The following is a 20419-nucleotide window of genomic DNA, read 5'->3' on the forward strand; positions in this document are numbered from 1 at the left end:
CTCTTAAAATCTACGGCTAAAATGTTAATCAAAACATCCAGCATGTTTTGATTTTTTTTTTATTTACTATTGGTTAAAATATTACAATAAGTTGCCAACTTTTCTAAGCAAAATGAGGGTAGGTTGTGGCTGTAAGAGAATTTCTCCTATAGAGGCTTTAAAATGTCCCATAAAACTAGTTTTAGAGAACTCCTTCAAAAGACTCAAAGTTTGATGTGTCTGAAGACACAAGTTTGAAGAGAAACAGAGGTCTCTCCTGTTTTTTTCTACTATTCTGGGTCCATCTGGGTCTCACATATCTCCTCTAACAGTACAAGCCCTGAATGGCCTGTATCAGCCAGTGACATTGGAAGGCACTAGAGGAATAACTCGCAGTGTGATGCTACGTCTGACTGTCATTATCTTATTTATTTATTTTTTTTTTAAGGTTTTGGATATTTATCCTAACAAACTTGAAACTCCAGACAGTCTAAAATACACCCAATGTCAATTATAGGATGAAGATAATCCAAGTAACTCTCTGCTTTTAATTGACCAGGACAAATCACTCTAGAAGAAAACTAAAAAAAAAAAGTTCAAATCTGCAGTTATGAGACATAGTGTCTAAACAAACAAAGTGCTGTAGATTAGCAAGCAATCCACATTGCCCTCAGCTACATATGTATTAGCAAGAGGAACCTTTTAGATAGATTATGATATTTGTGGAAATTTTAGTAGGAATTAATAGGTTTGTAAAAAAAAATGTACTTAATCTGTCCAGATGTTTTATGGTAGATTTACAGCAGATTATGTCACCAAAATAATTTGCCTCAATATTGCTTGGTTTCCCTCAGTATGGTTTAGATAAAAGTACTAACAGTTATTATTTGGTGGGATGTTTCTCTCTTGCCACTGTTACAAGTTGGAGGTGTACAAAGGTGAAGATAAAGGAAAGTCCAAGGTATAAAAATCATTATCATCACTCTTTTTAACTATGTAACACATTCAACCAAACAAAAAGAAAGAAACCATAAACTACTGGTTCATAAAAACAGAAATGCACAAGTGCAAGAGCCTCAGTAGAGTAAAAACAACTTAAGAGCCGGGAATAAGTGAACTTTTCTTTTTGTTGTCACCCTATATGGTCTTGCAACTCCAAACCTCAGTTCCACTGCAGGAATACCAGAAGAATTAGGTATAAGTGTTTCCAATTCAGGCATGTTGCATCCACAGCCTAATCATAAGTGTGGTTTTACTGCTAAACATAACCTCAGCATTTTTTCTTTTTGTGCAGTAAGAATCATAAAATGTAGATTGTACCAGATGTTTACAAGTTATGGAATTCTGTTTTCCCAACTTAGCATTATAAAATCATATTTTCCTGGCCAGTTCACACATTTGAAAATGCAGATCTTTGGATCCACATGAGAAATAACATAAAATAAAATAAAATAAAATAAAATAAAATAAAATAAAATAAAATAAAATAAAATAAAATAAAATAAAATAAAATAAAATAAAATAAAATAAAATAAAATAACATTTTTTTTAATGCAAGGGTTATTTTATTGGAAATTGCCTTTAGAGAATTAATGGGAATAACTTAAAAATCATGTTGATTCAATCAAGCAAATGAAATAAAATGAAGAAGATTAAACAGACATTTCTCCCCTCACTCCCCCTCACCCCTTTTTGAACTTACATAATAACAGCTAAAATTACAGTATAGCATATCAGAAATTAATAGGCAGTAACTATTTCTACTCTGTATGCTACCTGTATTTGTTGAAAGAGAGAAAAGGGGAAAACAAAGTAGAAATGGCAATATTAGGTACATCTGTAGGTACATCTGCAGGTCTGTCTTTGTTGGGGGTTTCAGCATAGTAAGCTATAACTGGTACTTCAAGTGCTTTGGGAGTTCACTGAGTGCTTTCTAAACCAGGCAGTACGTGAACACTACTGACGTGAACACTAATGGTAGCTTGAGGCTGTGAGGATGTCATCAAACATCATATAGGCTTGCCTTCTCACAGCTCATTGAAATCAACACTGGTTATTTGCCATCTGTGCGATCATCCACCAGCTGAGAAACTGGAAATGATTTATATGCATTCCTGTAAGAATTCCAGGTTTGATCCTTCAGGGTGCTGGTTGTCCTACAGGAGGTGTTAAGCAGTCTTAACACCACACAAGCCACTGCTTTGAAGTTCTTTAGATTTCTGCTGCTGATCAGCAACAAGTGGCTCTCCACAGAAAAGTTTTGCCTGTGCCGACTGCCAGTATGTTTGGGAGCAGCTTGGTTCAAGCAGCACACAATGTCTATTATTGGTATCCTAATAAGGATACCAAAGATACCAATAGTAATGCTATTAACTGAGACTGTTCCTTCTGCATACAAATGCTGGTCACAGGACACATGCATCATTGCACAGGACAGCTTTGACCACAAAACATCACTTCTGGTCTTCCTACAGAAAATTGGGAATTTCAGAAAAGTAATTTTTTCAATTTCCCCATTACCTTGATGTTGTAAAAATTCCATACACAAGCGTTGTTCTGGGATTATCTGTCTCCAAAAGAAACACATCCTCTGTAAAAATAAATAAATAAATACATAAATAAATAAACAAAAAATTGCATTTGAACATTCAGAAACAGAATGAGAAATTAACTCCACACCATCTAGCCATATGAAGACAGAAGGCAAAGATTTTCAAATATCCATTTCACCATCCATGTCTCACATTTCTCTCAGCTGGATCTCATTTCAGCAGGTTGTTTAGTAGTAGTCAAATATTTAAGTGGCAGTAGGTCAAAGACAAAGAGTTCACTTAGATATAAGCCAAAGCAGAGTAATGAGGAGTTTTTTTTTTTTTTTTTTTTTTTTTACATGCCGTACACACTCTAGATGCCCTCCCATTAGCTCATTTTCAACATGATAGGAATGACATACAGTTCTGCAGTAAAGACAATGAGAGATGCAAGCCTTCATTGTGTAGGGATTTATTAACTGCACTATGGAAATAGTACCTACTTGCTGAATTGAATTTGCTCAACTTTACCTCTGATCTGATCACTTTTCTTACATTTAAATGAAAAATGCTTTAGTCTCTGACAGTTTCTTCTTATAAATGCTCTAAACTAACTGACTATAATCAAGTCACTTCTTAAACTTATGTTACATCGCACAAAAAATGAGCTTTTAAAAAGAAAATACATTCTTTAGCTTGCCATTTAGCTTGTCTCCTTCATTACCGTCTGAAATTTTTAAACATTCTTTCAAATATATCAAAAGGAAGACTTCACCATGCAGGACTGGCAATGTTATACTCTTCTGCATTATACATGAAAACAGAAGAATGCATTTCATTGCTCCCAGAGTTTTCTGAATTTCCAGCTGTGGTTGTATTCTTCCTCTCTGCCACAGGATTGTGCTGGAAACTCATACTGAGGATGTTATCTTGTATTCTGTATGATCCTGCATTTTGTCATGCAAAAAAAATAAGAACAGTTCTCCTGCTGCTTTGTTGTAGAGGATTAAGCTAATAAATTACATCTCTGAAAGTTTAGTGGTTAGATGTCAAGCACGGAGAAATTCTGAAAGCTAGTCCTCAAAGCACCTTGCACAGTTATAGAAATTTAGGATCTGCTCCTAGGTATATCATGCTCCATTGTAACCTTGAACCAGGAAAGTACACCAAGCACTTGTAAAGATATCAAGCAATAAAGACTACATACCCTGTTTCTTATTATGAAAATGAGGAATAATGCCAAAGGAGACAGATTACCATGGAAAGAAGATAAAAATCATATGCAACATGTGTGGAAGGAGGAGTGGGGGTTGGGGATGAAGAGAGATTAGCTATTTTATTTTTATACTAATACAGACAGCAAATCTCACAACACCTGAATTTAGAACTATGTCTTTGTGGATCACAGCTATAGACAACATCAAATTTGAAACTTTCCAATATTGTTGTTAGGCACCTAAGTATCAAAATATGCATCTATTAATTCCTCATTGAAAGGAAAGCTCTTGTAACTACTGTATAGGTTATTCACTGAATATTTACAGTGTTTTACATGCTGAACTGAAAATCTAAGACCCTGAATTACATTTATTCATAGTGTTACTGCTGGTGCCAGTAAAAGCACTTACAAGTATCATCTGGAACTATCAAATTTAGACCTCTGCCCAATGATCAAAAAAGAGAAGCAATTATGAAAAGGCAGTATGCTACATATATGAATAGTTTCAAAGAGATACACATTTTAAAATTTCTGTCATAATCCCAACTAGAAGCAAAATAATGATGAACTTCACTTACATGTTTGTTTCCAAATATTAATTCGTTTCTTATGGGATTCCTTTACAAAATCAAGATTGATTACCTTTATTTCAAAGATAATCATCATTACCCAGACAGTTGTAACAAGAATTTTTTCATTTTCCAGCATAAAATTGTCAGGGGAATTTTGCTGTGGGTTTCTGCATGGCCAACATTTCAATGTCAGTGACTTCAGAGAATCACAACATCATAGAATCACAAAAAGGCTGAGGTAGGTTGGACCCTCTGGAGTCCAACTAGTCCAACGGCCTTCTCATGCACATAGAGCAGGCTGCCTGGATGTCTTCTGATGATCTCTAAGGACAGAAACCCCACAACCTCTCTGGGTAACCTGTGCCAGTGCTCTGGCACCCACAGAGTAAAGTGCTTGCTTATGTTTAGATAGAACCTCTTGTGCCCATTGCTCCTGTCCTGACACTGGGCATCATGGAAAAGAGCCTGGCTATGTTTTCATTGCATCTTCCCTCCAAGTATTTTTACATATTGATGAGATCCCCTGTTAGCCTCTTCTTCTCCAGGTGAACACTGCTAACTCTCTCCTCACTAAGGAGCCATAGGAAGCCTATAATGTGTTCAATAATATGCACCAGGTGCAGGATTTAGAGGAAACCTTTTAGCAATTTTCTTGCTATACCTAATTCGTCAAAGTATGTTTCTGTTCCATCTTCATCCATTACAGAGCACACGAGTCTTGCTTTCAAGAAAGTTGTCCACTTGTTCACAAGACTACGCTGACCACCTGTATCATTCTGGAAAGGAATATAATTTTTAGAAAAACAAAATACAACACATCTAACATTTTGTTGTGTCTTCCCTCATTTTCCTCAAGTTAAACTGATTCCATCATCTAGACATTTTTACTGTTATATCTATTATAAATTATAGTTAAAACTAACCCTCACCCCCCCCATCTAAACACTCAAAAAACAAGAGAGCATTTTCTGAGCAGATTTTCTGTGCTGGGCTAGAAAGCTTAGGATGGTCGGGCGGTAAATTTTGTGCAGAAGTCATGTATGCAGAAGTAAGATTGGAAAAGACTGTAAATGTCTGTATCATTTGCAGACACTTAGTGAGGAGAGACATCCATGTTACCTCTAAAAGATCCAATAGTCTTATGGAGGGATGTTTCTTCTAGTTCTGAGAGCAGTATAGCTCCATGTGATCTAATAAATTATGCTAACCCATGAGGTGGATGCTCTAAAATCAGAAATAATGCTACCTCGATTTGCACTGTTGCAAGTCCTGCTAACTTGGTCCAGAGCTAGCTTGGTTACAGCTCACTCAAGGATGTCTCCATCTCTCTCCAAAACACAGTGGAAATGATAATTGCTAAACCAGATTGTGCAGTGCAGAGGTGATAGTTCCTGCCTCACTCTGCTGGTGAACACCTTAGACAAGAGCAGCATCTTCTAAATGGCATAATACAATGTCACCCAAGACAAGTGATAAAAAGGTAATGTAGAAGCTAGCCAAATGTGATTTTGAAATGCTGTGCTTGTTTCTCTTCCTTGTTTCTTATTCCTATAGCTGGTAATCAGACTTTTTGGGTGATCTATAAGAGATCTTTTGCTGGGTTTCCTTTGGCACTATTTTACTAACACATGTGGCCTGTCTCAAATGTGTTGATATATGAATATGATGGTATACAAGTATACAAGTATGACTGGCTCAGACTTGTTTTCATTGTCTTTGGGATTCTGCCACTGACTTCAGTGTAAGTCTAAACAGGCTGAGGCCTCTCAAAAATCATCTGGGCTTCATTACAACAGTAACAATAACAAATACAGTTATAATAGTGTGAAATGTCTTCTTGCAAAATACCCAAAAAGGCCTCTGGGCACCTTCACAAAAATATAGAAAATGGAGATTATAAAACATATCACATGCCTCATCAAACTGCCAGAGCTACATTAACTCAACCTTGACCACACCCTCGTGCCTATGCACAACATCACAAAGCATCAAATTTTAAAGAAGATCCAGATTAAAGACAGGGAATAAACAAACACAATTATCTTCCTGAACCTTTCCAAACAGAGGAATGAAAAGGCTAGTAGTAACTGTTCATTTATAATTTTTCTTTCATTAAAAAAATTAATTTCACCAAAGATATTAATAACTGTTTCAATAATTTTCCATACACAGTTGATTACAGATATGAAAAAGGAAATAGAGACAATGAAGAGTGCTGTGGTTGAAAATTAATTACGGCACATGAGTAGCCGTACCTCCTGTATTTAATTTTCTTATGCATATTGTTAAAGTTAGGCTCTCACATATAATGAAAGAACTCAGAAAGGATGGACATTGTAAAAGTGAAAGCAATATCTGAAAGTTAAATCAACACATTTGAAAGCTCGGTTCCGGTATTTCCAACATGTTTCCAACATGAAGATTTTGTGTGTGTGTGTGTGTGTGTATGAAAGACTGCTGTTCTGTAATTCAGTTTTTCTATGCAATGGGTGTATCTGATTGTTGACAAGGATAGAATGTTTAGAAATTCAACATTGGTAACCATTCTGAGCCAGTCAGAGGAATACACAAATTCCTGATTTTTGCCTATCATTCTATATTTGACCAGTTATACATAACAAGTTCAGACCCTAGCTGCATGGCTGCATGTTTAATAGCATCACTTATGAATGTGGAAGCTAAAACAAGGAGTTACTTTAATAAATCAGATGTTTTTCAATCATATTAATGAACCATAGTCATTTAACTTGTCATGTCTCACTAGCAGCTTGTCCCACAACATGATGATTAAAATAGTTCTTACTGGGCATATTCTTGCAATCATTGAGTGAATTTGCTTGGTGCTGCCACTGTTGTCTGTCAGTCTCTCTTTGAAGAAGAAGTAGATTTTGGCATCATTGGGGTCAGTACCATCTGGGATAACATGAGCATCCACAAAAATAGGCTCTGAAATGAAAGTGTACCAAAAAGATGAAACCAAAAGGTGTATCAGCATAAGCAGTATAAGTAGTTAATGATTTGACAGTTAATGAGTGTTTCAAGGAAACATTGTATATAGAGGTACTGCTGTGGTCGGTTAAGGGATATGCTCTAAACCTGTGTCTGTATGTTTCATATATCACTAGGTAAATTGTTTCAAGCTGGCAGCCTTAAAGTTCTGCTGCCTCAGATTTTATCCCACAGTGAATTTCTAAAAATGCAATTCAAATACAGAATCAGGAGTGTTAGTTTTCTACAGCAATTCAAAGACTGGGAGGCCAAAGAGGGAAGAATCAGTGTGCTATCACAGGTACTTCAGGAAAGACTCAATGAGGTAAAAAAAATAAAGCAAGCTAAATGATAATAATAATAATAATAATAATTAGGAGAGGAATAAATAAGGTACCTTAAAAATAAATAAATAATAGGAAAACAGCTCTTGTAACACTGAGATGGAGAGCAGGGTATGCAAATACTTTAACGGCATTTGAGCTAATATCAGAGGCTGGTAAACAGTCAAGAGTACATGAAACACTGCAAAAGAGAGCTAGTGAGAAAAAAAAATAGAAATGTGTAATAGGAAGCATATGATTTCTGAAATATGTATATACTTAAGAATTCAAAGCACACTAGTGCTTCTACCAGTATTCTGCTTTAAAATGTATATTATGACATGCATGGCTGTGCACTAGGTTATTGCAATGCTTTGTTTGTCAAACACTTCTATTGGCGTTAGTACCTGCAGAACACTTGTTCTGGGGAATTTCCTATGTTAAAGTACAATGGAGAGTGAAGGGAGACCTCAGTGAAGTGAATGGAAAGTGAAGGGAGACCTCAGGGGACTTTCTAATCTAAGTCAGAGTCTTATGTATTTAGAAGTGAAGAAGGCAAATCCCTTATTTTCTGATAACTTGCTGTTTAAAGGTTTTCACACACTTTTCCTTGAAGATTTTGTTTATCCATAATGCAAAATAGAATATCAGGTAGGGTGGCCCATGAGGTTGGTTCCTTCAGAGAGTCACCTAGAGTTGTGCATTGTCTATAGTATGTACTTGCACATATTTCTTCATGGTCCAACTTCATAAGTTTAATTCAGAGAAGAGCTCTTTAAAAAACAAACTCTTTATTTTTAAGTAAAACAAAGCAAAATCTCTGTGACATACATGAAAAGACCTAGTAAAACAAAGGCCTCTTACCACTTAGCCACTTGGAGTTGTGTTGGTCTGTTCGCACTGCATTCCGCCTGGTGAGGCTCCGAAAAATGGCTGCATCCGTCCCCATGAAATCAATATACATTCCTGAAAAAAGCTCTTCATCTGCAAAGAATTGAAATGGAGAGGAAGCATTGTTGTGGCTTCGGGAAAATATGTATTTACTAACCTATTTTTATTTTAACCTCATCAGCTTTTTATTTACGCAGGAGTCTACGCTCATAAGTATTAGGCCATGAGAGTGACGTTTCCCTTGATTTATGAAGAAACAATCTCAATGAGAGAGAATCATCAGATTTTGATCAAGGACTTTAGAGTACTGCATAATTAATGCCACAGATGAACCACATATGTGGTGAACCTTTCTTTGATAGAAAATTTAGTTACTAAATATTCATTGCTAAGGATCACTGGAAAATTAGGCTAATGTTATCAAAAAGCATCACATTCATGTTTTTAAATAAATACTTTAAAAAGCTTTGTTATGGGAGTAGACAAAATGACTGGGCTGGACTTATTGCTGGTGTAAACTGCAATTGTCTGTAGTTAGACTGTACATCGTCTACTGCAGTTAACGGATTGGTGTCAATACTGACCAACACTATTATCGAGGCTGCCATAGGCAGCCTCAAGCTGACTTCAGTATTGCAGAGACTAGACAATTGTATTATTGAAATTTATGCAGAGCAATATGGAGCAACCGTTGTCTCCTTTTATGTGCTCCGTTCTAAATATAGGGTCACTATGCATGAACAGAATTAGGCATGCAACTTCCTACATTAGCAGAGCTATGAACTTCTGCTCCCTGTGAATAGCAGAAAACTGTTCATCTGTCAGAATGCATATCTGTGTTTGTGTGTGTGTGCATAAATATATATATGTATAATTATACTTATAATTACATATACTATCATTTTCTACTCTGTGAATAACCAAGTAATTTCCACTGACTAATGACAATGAAACCCCAGAGTAGAAAACAGTAGCTAAAATAAACTCTAGTCTCAGAGTGGGAGTGGTGGCTGAATATATTCCAGTACAGCTGGGTCCTCTGATTGATGTTTTTGTCTGAATTCTTGGACTACCCAGAGAGTGTGGTCAAACTGGCAAGAATCACAGGTTCAGAAGCACTTGAGCTATTTATATGCTTGTGTGTGTGTGTATGTGTGTGTATGTGCATCAATATGGAAGAATATTGGCTCATGAGAGAATTAAAACTCTGGAGATTTCATTTTTATATTGCTGGCTAGAGCCGTAACTGCTTCCCTGCAGAGCTGCCAACAGATATTGCAGCTACTCTTCTGCTCTCCTTTCTCCCAGTGAAGACAGGAGTTATACACATGGGATTTAAAAAATACATTTGCTGCATGTTTGTGAAGCATTTAGCTCCTGACCATATATTGACAGAATGATCGTAGAACTATAGTGGTTTATAGCTGATTTGTATATTGGCCTCATGGCCTCAAACCATCAACACTTTATTTTTATTACAAAATAAATTGTCTGAAGGAGATTGGGCTTATGCTACTCACTAAATCCAGGCCTATGAATTTCCACATACACAGATTAATAATAGTACTACACAATGAAATTTTAATCCTATTACAAAGCAACACTATTAGTTATGTCTTAAGCATTCCTAGCATCTACTTGCTAATCACGTATCAGGTATCGGCCAGCTCCACTTCCTTTTGGTTGAATTCTTAAATTCCACACAGCACTAAGTCTGCACAGTAGTTCACACTACTTCTCTTTGTTATTGGGGGAATAACTGAATCGATGAGGTATGTCTGCTTTTATGAATGTAAGAACCTTGGAGTGGAGAGAGACTTGAATCACGCACATTAGTTTTGCCAGGCTTATTCAAAGCACTTTTTCCACCGCTTTGATGCAGAAGTGTCTCTGTACAATGGCAAACTGTAGCAAGTTCAAATTTGTTGTTATAGTATCACTTTCCTCTGAAGGGTGAATCAGTTTTCCTGCTGTATTCTAGGGTCATACTTTGTGTTATGGCAGCAGGCTGGTAATACCCCAAATTGTAAAGAAATTGCAGCTATATTTAAAAATGGTTCTTTTGTTGTGGAAAATTTAACCAGTCTGCCAGTATTTTCTATCTTTTGCAGCAAGGGGAAGGAATTCCTCCTTCAGAAGAACGCTCAGAGCCCAGTACACAGGCTCAGTTCCACATAATTCAAACTGTGACTTCCAAAATCTTTCATTTTTCCATCTTCCATGGACATTGAGGCAAAATTCATTAAAGCCTGAAGCTTAAGAAGTAACAGAACTTTGCAGTAACAGGGATTTCCGAGAGCAAGAATAAAACAGTCTATGGGACAGTTTTGAAAAAGAATGTGACCTTTACAGAATAATTTAAACATTGCAGATGAATTATGTCATGAAAGATAACTCAAACCCTAGGGAAGGTCTCTTCAGTCACATAACTGAGAGATCAAGTAAGAAACTGTAAATTCTACTTGGATGAACAAAGCTGCCACAGATCTATTGTAAACAAACAAACAAGCAAACCAAACCAAACTAAAACAAACAGAACCAAACCAAACCAAACCAACAACCAAAAAAAACCCAGCATTCTGTATATACAGTAATTCAGAAATTCAGAAACAATGTACTTTAATAAGCTTTCATAAAATACCGTAGGAATTTATATTTATTCTTTAATGATATTAAAAATTCACTTGACAATACCAAACCAGCAATAAATTGTAGCAGATTAATCCATCGCTGGCTTTGAACATATATTTTCTTTACACAGCAAGTGTCTGTAAACACTGAACAAAGATCACTGAGGATATAAAGATGTAAGTGCAGCCAAGGTTCAGGGACCTCCCTGAACCTAAGGTACCTAGGTAGCACTTTTCTGTCTTTTAAAGGTTCTTAAGTTCATAGCTCAGTGAAGGAAATTATTTCTCTTTTGTATTAAATGTATTTGTAACAAGGAATAAAAAAAATCATCAATTTATACTTTGAACATGCTATGTAGGATAAACTATATGATATTTTTTTTTAAGGTTTAGGAGACCCAATATATCCCAAAAGGAAATATCTGCCTCAATATGTTTATATTAGCCTTTAATTTCAGTGGAAGCCAAATGGTACAAACATCATTTGTTGTTCCTTCATAAACCTTGGGTGAAAAATCCAGTATTTGTGTGCACAAAGTTGTCTTTTCTAAAAAATGCCTGAAAAATCTGTGTAACTTCTATTCATAGCCAAAAATGTAGCAAGGATCAGACACATATTAAAATATCAAGGTTTTGGAACTAGAGGTCTTTGAACATATTACAAACGTGAAAGTTGGCATGCCAAGTAGAAAGTACTTGTTGCAGGGCTCCCCTGCAACGGCAGTAAAATGGGACCAAGGGGACCTGATCCTGTCTTAATAACTGTTTTATTTCCTGACTCCTCCTACAGGTGTTTCACACTGCCTGAATAGTGCAAAGCACCCAGTATAAACCGAAGGACGGATTGTACTCTTTTATACACACTTTTCCTTCCATACACAGTGAGCCTCGACTTGAGTTGCACAAAGTCTATCCCCCCTTGAGGTTTCATTTAGGTGGTCGGTTAGGCAATGCAGTAATTATGTGTGTGTAAGATATCTCACAGTTGCTGAGTACACCCATAACCAATTCACAAGAATATTTGATGTGTGTCAGTTTCTGACTTTTCATATGGGAGAAAATTGCAAAATCTGGGGGGTAGAAAGCCAACTGAAGAGTGAAAAGCCTCGCAAGAGCTGGTGGGCTCTACAGCAGAGATGCCAGCAAAAATGAAAATCAAACTAACTAAAGTCTTTGGACTTTTTTATTTTATTTATTTATTTATTTTTGCCTGGCTGTTCTGAGAATAACAAATGATTAAATGAGACACAAGTGTTGTCTAGGATGAACAAGGTCAGAAATTGTTTAAACATAAAATGTTAGGCAGCGTAATAGAAAGTTGAAACTGACCCTGGGAAAATATGTACAAGCTGGAAAAGGAACAATCTTTTCTGTTTTTCTCTCCCTCTCAACAACTTATTTCTGTGTTTCATTTGTATGTTCATCCTTATTTCATGTAATCCTTGTAATGAGAATGGGCACAACTTTTCTGCTCATCAGCATAGGCATAAGGGATTCATCTTGGAGGCTGAATTCTGTGCCCTGCTCATCCAGTCATCCCACCATTACCCACTATCCATGATCATACAGATTTAGACTTGGAGTACTTTTACTTACTGATCATAACAGACACTGTGTTCACATTTGGGTTGAAAGAACAGCGTCCCTTCCCTGATTCACACTTGGAGTCGATCTTGAAGATTTGTTCCTGCAACGTAAATTTGTATGTCACTTCTCATTTTAGAAACCATCAGATGTAAAGAGATTTTTCCTGCATTAACAACGTTTAAGGTTGCTGGGCACTTTTTTTACTTTTTTTTTTTTTTTTTTTTGTACTATCAGCAATTTATATTTCTTATGCAGATTCACATCATTTTTTTAGATTTTTTTTTTAATTGACACCAAGCTATTTTCTAGTTATACACTTAAGACACTGAAACAAAGATTTTTTTCCTTAGCTCAGGTATGCTTTTCAAAGGTTAACTGATGTCTACAATAATAGCTGTGAAGATTACATCTGAATTTCTGTATTTCTGAAGTTATTTATAATTTATTTGCCAAATCTTTGGTGATAATTATACTAGGCTAAAACATTTTTCATAAAAGTACTTGAACAATAGTATATATTAAATACAATTATCTTATGATAACTATAATTCTGTGATTTGGTAATAATATAAATCTTTTACTCTTTACTGAGTTATCAAACTCCCAAAACCACAAAAACAGCAACAACAAACAGAAAAAACAAACAAACAACAACAACAACAAAAAACAACACACAAAATCACACATTTTCTTCAGTGACATCTCCAGTTACATAGTGACAGATGATTTATTAATATCTATTGCTGTAGCCTTAAATCTTTCAGGTTCTTTTGCTCTTTAAGAATCTTGGTAAGGAATCTTGTTTATATTTCATGTGATTCATAAATAAGAAATATATTTGGCAAAGTCAAGGAAATCTGGACTACAGCTTGAAATATGAACAGTCTTTAGAAGATTCTCCCATCTCAGTTCACTTCTTCCCTTCCCAGGTCCTGGTAACCCTGAAGAATGTTGTACGCTAAGCAAGAAAGGACTTTTGCCTGACTCCATTCCTTAAAAACTGCAGTCAGTAATAGCAGAGATAGACACACATAGCACATCTATTTGTGTTACTGTCATTATATACTACAACAAACAACTTGTTCCTAGCATCCTATAACAATCTTACAATCTCTAATAAAATGTTAAAAGATAAAATTTAAAGGAAAACAAACAAACAAACAAACAAAAAACAAATACCAACAACCAAACTTAAAATATATCTATTAGCTGAAGAAAAACCTCCAAAGAAAGGTTTCTATGATATAGATGCCAATGTTTTAAGTATTTGACTGAGGGCAGAAACTCCTTATATTCTCTTTAACAATTAAAGTAAATTGCAGTGGAATGGGGAAACCACACAGATCACTGTACAGCCACCTGGCAACAGCAAATTGAATACTACCAACCTGATATGCTAACCTACAGCAGGAAGTTTTCATATCCTTTATCACCTATCTCCTTTTTCCCTCTTCTGTTTTCCTAATTTAATCACAGAGATCTTATCTATAACTTCTGTAATAAGCCCTCTAAAACAACGTTAAAAATGTAAGTATGAAGTTTCTAATATAATCTTGGGTGGATTTTTTTCTGTTGTTGGCTTACTCCTAGATTAATATGCAGCTTGATGTTAATCTCTACTACATTATAACACTATTTACCAATTCAAAATGTCCATTATTGCAGTATTAAACTAGCTCTAGGATTGCACTTGATTTTCATATATATTAAACTACTTTTTAGTATATAATTAATTCACATAGTGATTACATTTGCTTCTATTTGCATTTACTTTGCCATTAAAATATATTTTGGTGACTAAGAGAGTCATTACGAAAGACCAAAGTATCAAGTGTGCCAAGCAAGAAAATGAATTATTTTTTAAGCCCTGTTTCAGGGAAAAGGGTAACACTCTGCATAATCAATGAAACCACTTTTTCCATGGGATTATGTGGAGACAAAAGAGGAAAACAGGCCTAGCTCTTATGATGGTTGGATATTTCTCTTAATGTCAGTCTTTGTAGCTTCTAGAGAAAAACAGATGTGCATTCTAAAACAGCAGTTTTACACCTGTAAAAACAGCCTTCCGTACATTTAAAACTGTACTAAATTCAAGGTGAAATGATAAAAGAAAAGAAAAAAAAAAGAATTATCTCTAGTCCCATCAGCATTACATAGTTTCTTATTCTGTTGTATTAACTAGACATGTACTTACGTATACAATTGGTTCAGAAGGAAATGCTTGATTTTAAACCGTTATGCTATTGTTGGCCTGTACAAGTAAGGACTTTGAGCATGCAATGACTACAGTCAAGTGTCTGACAGACTCCAGACATCTGAAACAGCAGTTTATTTAATCAATTGATCATAGGCATGTAGCTATACAGACAGGCAAAATTAAGCCAATTCTGGTCTTCCAAGACATGTATCTTTATTTTTAACTTACAAAATTTAACATCTTATATTATGGGGAGCTCATGCACATAAAGAACTCATATCTTTGTTTTTTGGTGTTGGTGTTTTGTTGTTGTTGTTTGCTTTTTTTTTTTTCCAAATAGAGTTTACAAAATTCCTCACATAAAGAGATTCAAAGTTCTCTGCAGCACTACTACTTAAGCTCATAAATGACTTTTCATTAATTAATAAAAGATCATTTTCCATGTTTTAAATAATTTTTCAAGAAATAATTGCGTTAGTGCTATTACCTGAGGAAGCAGACCTCAGTTTCAAAACAAAGCTATTGCAGACTATTAGCTAGGAGGATGGATTTATTCACCCCATTCTGCTTGCTTGTACTTTTAAATCCAGGCCTATGAACCTCTCAGATAATCCATTAGGAATGAAAGTGCAGTGATTCAGACTACATCATCTGCCAAGGAGGTTGGAGCCAGGTGATCTACCAAAAGTCACTGAGATACATGCAAACCTACCTGGAAAAACAACGATTTATCACCCACCAGCAACCTCTGTAGTAGACCTGGGTCCTGGCCAGAATTCCCATCCTACTCACAGTGAAATCAGTGATGAATTTCCCAGTGTCTTCCCTAAAAGCAAGCCCAGCTTTTAAAGCTGCCCTTACATGGCAAAACTCCAGGTAGGACTCTCTGATCTGTCTTCCCAACACATCTGCTTCCCATTCTACTGGAAAATATACTGCACACCCTTGTGCCTGCAGACATGAATCTGACCCAAAGGCTCCAGAGGTTCTGGGTCTTGGTTAAGTACTCTTTTTTTTTTTTTTTTTTTTTTTTTCTTCTGGTTGTTTAATTTATTACCTATTACATTTGCACATAAACAATCATTTCACTTGCAAATGATGAAACCTGGACAATATATTTATGAGACTTCTGGTACTTCATATACTTAAGTGTATTAATAGTGAAACTGAATATAGAAAAAATGGAGAGCTACCTACAGAAAATGGGATTTATACCCTGAAAGATCTCTCAGTGATGAGTAAACTTACTGGTTCCATCCTGACAGGATCTACTGGGACAGAAATTGTGTGTTAGATGAAAGTTATCTACACTTGGATTGCATCTAATGGATATTAAACTGAAGTTCAGTGAATCCTCACATACCTGCACACTTAGTCCACAAAAGTGCTTCTCCCAGCAATCAGTATCACCCGGGAATTATAAAAAGCTGTTGGACTGCAAGATTTACTTTTTTTCTAAAAAACTATTTCCTTTCAAGTATTTATTGACAATTCCAGCTACAAGTAGGAATGAATTCACCAGAAAAACAAAACAAACAAAATCAAATAAAAAGTAACATCAGATTTAGCCCAACATTTGATAAAACTGGAATTTTAGACAAATGTCATATTTGTGTGTGGTTTTTGACCATGGCTTTGCTATTTGCTGGCAACAGGACTGTCAGAAAACCATGAATATTTGTTCTTTTTCTGTATTACACAGGTGAAGAAACCTACTTGGTTCATTAATCTTTCTTTCCATTTTTAAATTTGTGAGGTTTGCATAATACTAGTAAGATCCAGCACAAAATGAATAGATAGAAAGAGATTTACCTCAGACCTGCGTCCCCTGTTGACATACACACACACTGGGCTGAAGGCTCCACTGCCACAAACGTATAGGTGCGTGCGATTGTATGACTGTATCACACGCACAAAATTTCCACAGCCATGCTGGAGGGATTACAGAAGCAAAAACAAATCACATTGGCAACTGTTATTAGACATTGGGAACTTCAGGGAATAGACACAATTCATATTTTTAGCAGTATCATGAGAACAGCTACTGAGTACTGAGTCTCTGGATTTGAACAGCTGTAGACTTCTGCTTTATTTTCATTTTCTCTCAGCTGGGCATCAGACATAGGTAGGGTACAATAATTAGAGGATTGTGTGTAATTCACCCATCTCTACACAGTAATCTTATTTTCATCTATAGACTTCACTGTATCTTTCATGGGAAGAAGCAGCTGCCTCCACAGAAAAGCAAGAAGTAACCTTATGAAGCTTCCTCACGGAAACCTCTAAAACAGTCCCTCCCTTCTCTCTCTCTCTACTCCCTCCTCCCCCCCTTTTTCATATTACCCAATACAGCTGGAGATAATTAAAAAACAAAGCCCAAATCTCAGATCCCATTTCTTGTGTAAACAATTTCTTGCCAAATAATTAAAACTCTGAACAACACATTACACAACAAAGTTTGCAGAGTTGCTTCATATTGAAAATCAATGGTAACATCTTCAAATAAGAATGAAAATTGAAACAGAATGTTAAGTAGTTCAGAGTTTCACACCATCGGTTCTACAGTTTTCTCCTTCCAACATACTCTTTTCTTCTCTTTCTCTTCCCTTTTCACTATCATCAACTGTTAATGCACTTTAGGTTAAAAATAGACTTTTTTTCTTGAACATTTTTCTTACTGAGATCCCAGATCTGCTTTCATATTCACTCATCCAAACCTTCACCAAAGACATGAGAGTGAGAATTGCATGTGTTTTTTGAGCACAGGATGGGAAACTGTGTCATCAGTCATCTTCATGAAAATCTGTAGAGTTAATTCTTGTTCACCAGACTACACAGTTCATTTATATTTAAAGTATTTCACATTTTTTGATTCAGCAGGAGCTGGTACTCTAGTACAACATCTGAAAACTAGTGTATAATTGTAGGTAGTTCAGTGTTCATAAACTTTCTCTGCAGGGAACACTGCATGTTCTGTGTGAAGTGTTAGCTCAATCTATACCAGAAAAATCTTTTAACTCAGTCGAAATATATTGTTTTTCTAAAGCTAAGGACTGTTACTAAAAGTTTCTATTTTCTCTTATCTGGCCATCTTAGTTTGGCTCAAAAGTGGTTTTAGCAATATCTTGCTGTAGAAAACAGCTTTATTTATTTATTTATTTATTTATTTTTCTTAGCAGTACTACCAATTTCCACATTACCTCTCATTTTTTCTTTTCCACAGCTGTAAAGGTATATCACTAGCTTATGTAAGCCAGTGTGTAAACTGATGCTTTCTTGCTTTTTGCAAAAAGCTTTTCCAGAAGAACTCTAGATAAAACACTACATTCTGATAAATTTCAGAAGAAAAAGTCCTCAAGGATAAAGGCAATGAGCCAATGGCTAGATGAACAGTACACTTACTATTCTGCTTCAATACTATGTCATGCACTTTCTAAAGCGCATAGCAAGAATGCAAGGGTGGTTAGATGAATGATTCTTTTCTTTAGGGACAGCCCTCTGAGATTATCATCTGACACATACTGTATCTTCATGTCTCTTTGATAATTTACGGACAAGTAACACAAGTTGGCTTAACACCAACATTATCATATTTTAATGCTCACTGTCAGGAAAACCATTTTATGTTCTCTGAGCTTTTGCCCATCTCTCCAGTGCTGAACCACTGCATGCCATTTTCAGTTTAATGAAATCTGATTAATCTGGGTACTGCACCGTGACTCCACAGTCTAACAAGAAATTGTTATTTATTTTTCAAAATATTCTAGAGGATTGCTTTTTAAAGCTTCCATTTATTTCTCTCTACTGTAGTATTCCTGTAGTATTCTAAATCAGGGAGGTCTCAGGTGACATGAAATTGTCTTTAGGATGGCTGTTTGTCAGAGCTGATGATTAAGCTCTAGATAATTGTATATTACTGATGGTCCTCTTGGAACTGATACCAACATGCATTCTATAGCAGTCTCAGAAACTGCCTTCCTGACATTATGTCCTAAAATCTCATCACAGTACATTGAAAGAAATAGATGTCAGCCTAATATAAGCATCCAAGTTATGTTGGTGAACTCACTATTTGGAGGTGACAATTTCTTTTCAGTAATGAAAAAGGTAGCCAAAAATGACAAATTCAGGCACCAATGTTTGTCTAACGATCGGGCAAATGAGCCCTTCCCTAATCACCTTTGAAAATAAGTTACTGGTTGTGTCTTTTGCTGCCTGTTTTTCTTCTGTCTTGTGATAATCACTATTCTCAGATAGGCCAAATGTTACCATACATCTACCATTATTATTATTATTGAGGTGAAAATTCTAATTCATTTGAAACAATTCCTCTGAATTCATTCTCTGCTTATCCTGTTCTTATCATGATGAATGAAACTCACAAGCACTATTCAATTGCTCTTCAAATTGGTCTATACATTTCAGGTTGCAAACACTGATTTATCTCTGGGTTCTCTTTTTCTCATCATTTCAGTGAATTTTCAATAAGGTACAACACTGATTTGAGAGCAACAGCTGTTAATCAGGATCATATATATGTATATCTTCTGAACTTAGAGGACAAACATTAAGAAACCTCACATAAACATGTGTTTTGGAACTTCACTTTTCTTCTGTTTGCACAGCCAGGAATTAAAAAAAAAAAAAAAAAAAGGCAAGCAAGCAACTAGAAAAAAAAAAAAGAAAAAATAAATTTGGTGCATATGATAAGCTGGACATTCTTAATTAACTGCATTACAGGGCATTACCAGTACCCACAACTAAACTGTTATTGTAAAAACAGAGGTTCTATCCAGAAACCTGTTAACTAAAGCATCAACATTTAACTACTTTAATATGATTAAAAGTTAGGAAAGTCTCACCACTAAACACCCAAGATTAAAAGTTCTCTGGAGCACTCAGGACTTAATAGTGTCCTAAGTATTTTCCCATGAATCACATTTTGTATACTGCTTTCTGCATGTACCTTTTTCTGTTTTGCCTTAGAAGAGTGTTATGTTGGAAACATGAATAAGACCAGTGAACATTTGTATTTCATATAAAAGAAAGTTTCTTAACCAGTCTATCGGGAGCTGTTGCAGTCGACGTTGTCACTAACCAGCGTAAACGTTAATTATCATGAATAAAACTATATGTTTTATTTTCACACTTTGTATGACTCAGCGAGTTATTAGCTATAGAGTTTACTGCTCACTTCAGTAATCACAATGATGCAAAGATGCATAGAAATGTGATATTCAACAGCAGAATACTTATTATTATTATTATTATTTTTTTTTTTTTTTCACTACCGTAGCTATCAGCAAAGAAAGTAGGTAAGCTGCCATACCAAACATAGAATAATTATTCATAAGGACTCCTTCTGTTGCTTTGGAGACCTGTAATGAATTACTCTCCACAGTTTTGGAAAAGGTTTGGCTAAGCTCCAGGAGGCCAACCTTCTGATGTCTTTATATCAGCACTTGTAATAGATTTAAAACCAAACCAACAAACAAACAAAAA

General features: G+C 35.5%; 1 protein-coding gene across 3 annotated transcripts in view; it reads right to left on the reverse strand.

Annotated features, from left to right (window-relative positions):
• The window catches only part of SEMA3C (semaphorin 3C), a 123247-nt gene that overhangs the window by 30174 nt on the left and 72654 nt on the right, over positions 1-20419 (reverse strand). For all 3 annotated transcript variants that reach the window (XM_084305951.1, XM_084305952.1, XM_084305953.1), the window contains 6 exons: positions 16730-16849; positions 12730-12820; positions 8477-8596; positions 7105-7247; positions 4963-5077; positions 2500-2569 (listed from right to left, as the gene is read on the reverse strand). In XM_084305951.1, coding sequence (XP_084162077.1) covers positions 2500-2569; positions 4963-5077; positions 7105-7247; positions 8477-8596; positions 12730-12820; positions 16730-16849 — 659 coding nt within the window. The remainder of the gene's footprint in view (positions 1-2499; positions 2570-4962; positions 5078-7104; positions 7248-8476; positions 8597-12729; positions 12821-16729; positions 16850-20419) is intronic.

The sequence above is a fragment of the Netta rufina genome, assembly GCF_964035555.1.
Source record: "Netta rufina genome assembly, chromosome: 1".
In the NCBI taxonomy this organism is placed as follows: Eukaryota; Metazoa; Chordata; class Aves; order Anseriformes; family Anatidae; genus Netta; species Netta rufina.